The sequence below is a fragment of the Asparagus officinalis genome, chromosome 3, assembly GCF_001876935.1.
Source record: "Asparagus officinalis chromosome 3, Aspof.V1, whole genome shotgun sequence".
Taxonomy (NCBI): Eukaryota; Viridiplantae; Streptophyta; class Magnoliopsida; order Asparagales; family Asparagaceae; genus Asparagus; species Asparagus officinalis.
The window spans coordinates 34933288-34939055 of record NC_033796.1 but is presented as its reverse complement, the minus strand read 5'-3'; the positions used below and the strand labels follow the sequence as shown (position 1 = coordinate 34939055).

The 5768-nt window shown below is 38.5% G+C and overlaps 1 protein-coding gene across 1 annotated transcript in view; it reads left to right on the top strand.

Annotated features, from left to right (window-relative positions):
- Positions 1-5475, top strand: part of LOC109833753 (importin-5-like) — a 15104-nt gene extending 9629 nt beyond the window's left edge. The window contains 8 exon segments of the mRNA XM_020401552.1: position 828; positions 2513-2588; positions 2672-2738; positions 2841-2907; positions 2960-3096; positions 4373-4464; positions 4564-4630; positions 4799-5475. Coding sequence (XP_020257141.1) covers position 828; positions 2513-2588; positions 2672-2738; positions 2841-2907; positions 2960-3096; positions 4373-4464; positions 4564-4630; positions 4799-4963 — 672 coding nt within the window. The 3' untranslated portion in view covers positions 4964-5475.

Sequence of the window (5768 nt, the reverse complement as noted above, 5' to 3'; positions counted from 1 at the left end):
ACAGAAGGCCTTATCAGGTTAAATAACTTGTTAAGACGCCCTGATGCACAAAATGCAGATAATATTATGGCATATGACAATGCTGTTTCAGCTTTAGGGAAGATATGCCTATTCCATCGTGATGGTATTGATGCTTCTCAGGTATCTATGTGTTGTTTATCATTATAATATTTTCCTTCCTTTTTCTCTCTCATGTATCGACGCACATGAGCGTCTATGGGTGTGTATGTGCAAAACCACAAATACATCAGCTTTGGTGGATATGTGACGGAGCGTGGATGTTTTGTTGCTGATTTTTGAGAAGGAAAAAGAAATACTGTTAGCACATGTCATATTTGTGGAGTTAAGATTTTGTGACAACTATCCCTAGGCTTTTTAACTTTGAGTATTTTTCTCTTGTGCTCTGAGGCGATCGACTCAGGCGCTTCGGGGTGCTGAAACTGCGCCCTGCATGAGATGCGGGGCGCATTGCGTAAGTGAGGTGCGCGTCTCAGTGCGCCTCGCGCCTTGGTGCGCCTCACTGTTCTGCTATTACTACTATATTCTCTTATTCCTCTTCATTGCCTTGCTCTTTTGTCACTATTTCCTCATTCCGATTCTCTTCCCCAAATTTTTCTCTACTACCTGATTATTTTTCCTCCTTTTTTGCTGCCACTGTTACTACTATAATTAGAACAGTGATTGAAAAAGCACAATCTATTTTTTATAGATATTGTGATGTTCGACAATTATGAATCAAGGCCTGTTTGTAATCTTGAATGTATGATTTTATAGAAAAAGTTTGTTAAATAACTTTTCATTGTGATGAATTACTGGAAATACAGAAGGGTAGTGCTATATTTTCATTAATTCTTTTGTAACTAGTGTTATGATTATGAATTAGAACCTTATTTTGTCATTTAACAGGTGACTTGTTTATCTTGACTTCTATTTTATATTAAATCAATAAACAATTTTCTTTAATTTGACGTATGCACCTCGCTTCACTGAGACGCGCGCATTGTATTGCGCCTTGCGTATGTTGCACGTAAGGGGATGTTGCGCCTCGCGCTGCGCCTTGCGCCTTGATAACGCTGCTCTCATATCGTTGTAGATTTTACTGTTACTGTGTAGTTATATACATTAGTATTTCTTTCTAACCTATGGAGCTTGTCCCAAGTTCTTATGTGTGTGAAATGTTGATGCAAGTAGAAATCCTGCATTAGTTGTAAATAACAATCATATATGCCCATTTCATTTTTCTTAACGTTTTTTCCCTTTCTGTCAGTTGTCTGAGTAGCTGATGCCAAGTATATACTCTGAGAATAGATACAACTAGTAGTTTAATGCTTAACAATTCTTTATGTTGCAATTCTTTCCTTGGTGGGCAGATTGTTCCAGCTTGGTTAAGCTGCCTGCCAATAAAAAGTGATCTGATTGAGGCCAAAATTGTACATGAGCAGCTTTGTTCCATGGTTGAAAGGTGATTTCATTTCCGATATATGTTGTGATATATGTTGTGCTCATGTAATGATGGTTAAATGTAGCATACTTATGTCACTGAACGACTGATTGTTTCCAGGTCGGACAGAGAGTTGTTGGGTCCCAACAATCAGTTCCTTCCTAAAATCGTTGCAGTATTCGCTGAGGTAATATTACTCGCGCATTCATATCACTTGTAAATGGAATTATCAATTAGTTCTTAGGAAGACACTGAATTTGCTCATCGTGCTTCTAGTTTTATATGTTGCCTAGTACTCTCCCTAACCTGTGAATGCTTCTATACAATCCCTGAATCTGGTTGTACTCGTATTCAGGTTTTGTGTGCTGGCAAGGATCTTGCCACGGAACAGACTGCCAGTAGGATGATTAATCTGCTGAGGCAGCTTCAGCAGACAATGCCACCTGCTGTGCTGGCGTCTACGATATCTTCTCTGCAGCCTCAACAGCAGCTTGCGCTTCAGTCAGTCATGTCCTCGTAAATACCTTTTTGATCCGCTCTTTCAAAACTGCTGTTTGCTGTCTTGTCAGTTTGCTTGCCCGTTTTCATTTATTTTCTGTTGCCCATTCTTTATGCCTCAATTTGTTCGAAGTTAATGTTTGCAATCGAGTAGATGGCCTCAGTGGTTCTTATAGTTTTGGGTGTAGAATTTGTATAGTATTTTGGTCGGTCAAGTTTCAAATAGTATGTTGTATTATCTGCTACATCCAATGAGAAGATCAAGGAAGGAGGGGGGGAGAAAAAAAAGAACAAAATGAAGAACTGCCTTATGTTGGCGTTTGAGATTTTTTGTGCGAGTCGTAGTATTATGAGTGGAAGGAATGCTTTCTTGTGGCAGTTTTGGTGAGAGCTTAGTATCGATGTTTGGCCCCTATATTTTAAATTGGAACAATTTATTTACTTGGGGTCAGCTGCTGTAAATTTTTTTATTGTGGTTATTCTTACCGTTGTGAATTTTTCTATCCATGTCAAGTTGTTGAATGCTTGTTGAAATTTTGAGATAAAATTATTTTTTTCCTTTCAGTGGTGTAGGTTAAGATAAAGCCAGAAGGATTGCCATTTGCATTTTTGATGATGTTGCAGAGCAATGTCGTGAAGCAGCTCTGAAGTAAGTATCTTTAATCTGCAGGTGTGATGATTGCACTTTGGAAGTTGCATGTCCTTACTGTTTCACCTTATCCATTTCAACAGATATTATGATACATATCTTCCTTTCCTCTTAGAAGCATGTAATGATGCAAATCCAGATGTTCGACAGGTCTCCGACCCTCTCTGTGGCTCCTTGTCTCTCTCTATGCCCTCTATTCTTTTTCTTTTTAACCTCAAGTATAATCTAAATTTTTATTCATTTATGTTCTAGGCTGCTGTCTATGGAATTGGCGTATGTGCTGAATTTGGTGGTTCAGTGTTTCGACCCCTTGTTGGAGGTATCTTAGTGAAATATGTTATAAGATTTAGTTATGTTCATTGTTCTGACAGAGGCCTTATCCAGGTTAAATAACTTGTTAAGACGCCCTGATGCACAAAATGCAGATAATATTATGGCATATGACAATGCTGTTTCAGCTTTAGGGAAGATATGCCTATTCCATCGTGATGGTATTGATGCTTCTCAGGTATCTATGTGTTGTTTATCATTATAATATTTTCCTTCCTTTTTCTCTCTCATGTATCGACGCACATGAGCGTCTATGGGTGTGTATGTGCAAAACCACAAATACATCAGCTTTGGTGGATATGTGACGGAGCGTGGATGTTTTGTTGCTGATTTTTGAGAAGGAAAAAGAAATACTGTTAGCACATGTCATATTTGTGGAGTTAAGATTTTGTGACAACTATCCCTAGGCTTTTTAACTTTGAGTATTTTTCTCTTGTGCTCTGAGGCGATCGACTCAGGCGCTTCGGGGTGCTGAAACTGCGCCCTGCATGAGATGCGGGGCGCATTGCGTAAGTGAGGTGCGCGTCTCAGTGCGCCTCGCGCCTTGGTGCGCCTCACTGTTCTGCTATTACTACTATATTCTCTTATTCCTCTTCATTGCCTTGCTCTTTTGTCACTATTTCCTCATTCCGATTCTCTTCCCCAAATTTTTCTCTACTACCTGATTATTTTTCCTCCTTTTTTGCTGCCACTGTTACTACTATAATTAGAACAGTGATTGAAAAAGCACAATCTATTTTTTATAGATATTGTGATGTTCGACAATTATGAATCAAGGCCTGTTTGTAATCTTGAATGTATGATTTTATAGAAAAAGTTTGTTAAATAACTTTTCATTGTGATGAATTACTGGAAATACAGAAGGGTAGTGCTATATTTTCATTAATTCTTTTGTAACTAGTGTTATGATTATGAATTAGAACCTTATTTTGTCATTTAACAGGTGACTTGTTTATCTTGACTTCTATTTTATATTAAATCAATAAACAATTTTCTTTAATTTGACGTATGCACCTCGCTTCACTGAGACGCGCGCATTGTATTGCGCCTTGCGTATGTTGCACGTAAGGGGATGTTGCGCCTCGCGCTGCGCCTTGATAACGCTACGCACGTAAGGGGATGTTGCGCCTCGCGCTGCGCCTTGCGCCTTGATAACGCTGCTCTCATATCGTTGTAGATTTTACTGTTACTGTGTAGTTATATACATTAGTATTTCTTTCTAACCTATGGAGCTTGTCCCAAGTTCTTATGTGTGTGAAATGTTGATGCAAGTAGAAATCCTGCATTAGTTGTAAATAACAATCATATATGCCCATTTCATTTTTCTTAACGTTTTTTCCCTTTCTGTCAGTTGTCTGAGTAGCTGATGCCAAGTATATACTCTGAGAATAGATACAACTAGTAGTTTAATGCTTAACAATTCTTTATGTTGCAATTCTTTCCTTGGTGGGCAGATTGTTCCAGCTTGGTTAAGCTGCCTGCCAATAAAAAGTGATCTGATTGAGGCCAAAATTGTACATGAGCAGCTTTGTTCCATGGTTGAAAGGTGATTTCATTTCCGATATATGTTGTGATATATGTTGTGCTCATGTAATGATGGTTAAATGTAGCATACTTATGTCACTGAACGACTGATTGTTTCCAGGTCGGACAGAGAGTTGTTGGGTCCCAACAATCAGTTCCTTCCTAAAATCGTTGCAGTATTCGCTGAGGTAATATTACTCGCGCATTCATATCACTTGTAAATGGAATTATCAATTAGTTCTTAGGAAGACACTGAATTTGCTCATCGTGCTTCTAGTTTTATATGTTGCCTAGTACTCTCCCTAACCTGTGAATGCTTCTATACAATCCCTGAATCTGGTTGTACTCGTATTCAGGTTTTGTGTGCTGGCAAGGATCTTGCCACGGAACAGACTGCCAGTAGGATGATTAATCTGCTGAGGCAGCTTCAGCAGACAATGCCACCTGCTGTGCTGGCGTCTACGATATCTTCTCTGCAGCCTCAACAGCAGCTTGCGCTTCAGTCAGTCATGTCCTCGTAAATACCTTTTTGATCCGCTCTTTCAAAACTGCTGTTTGCTGTCTTGTCAGTTTGCTTGCCCGTTTTCATTTATTTTCTGTTGCCCATTCTTTATGCCTCAATTTGTTCGAAGTTAATGTTTGCAATCGAGTAGATGGCCTCAGTGGTTCTTATAGTTTTGGGTGTAGAATTTGTATAGTATTTTGGTCGGTCAAGTTTCAAATAGTATGTTGTATTATCTGCTACATCCAATGAGAAGATCAAGGAAGGAGGGGGGGAGAAAAAAAAGAACAAAATGAAGAACTGCCTTATGTTGGCGTTTGAGATTTTTTGTGCGAGTCGTAGTATTATGAGTGGAAGGAATGCTTTCTTGTGGCAGTTTTGGTGAGAGCTTAGTATCGATGTTTGGCCCCTATATTTTAAATTGGAACAATTTATTTACTTGGGGTCAGCTGCTGTAAATTTTTTTATTGTGGTTATTCTTACCGTTGTGAATTTTTCTATCCATGTCAAGTTGTTGAATGCTTGTTGAAATTTTGAGATAAAATTATTTTTTTCCTTTCAGTGGTGTAGGTTAAGATAAAGCCAGCTCTTAGAAGTTTTCATACGTTCTCCTTTGAAAATGAACTCCCTCTCTAAACTGAGTAGTTTCTCTAGGTAACTTGTTCATCTGTAGCAAATCATTGAATGGAGCGGTTACTTGCATTTATCAGGCACGCTTGTTGGTTAAGACTGATACTTATCTGTCATCTCCTTGGTAGTAATAAATTCGCTTTTAACTTTTTTATTAGATGGCACAATACTGCTTTACCTTTTTTGTTCGATCA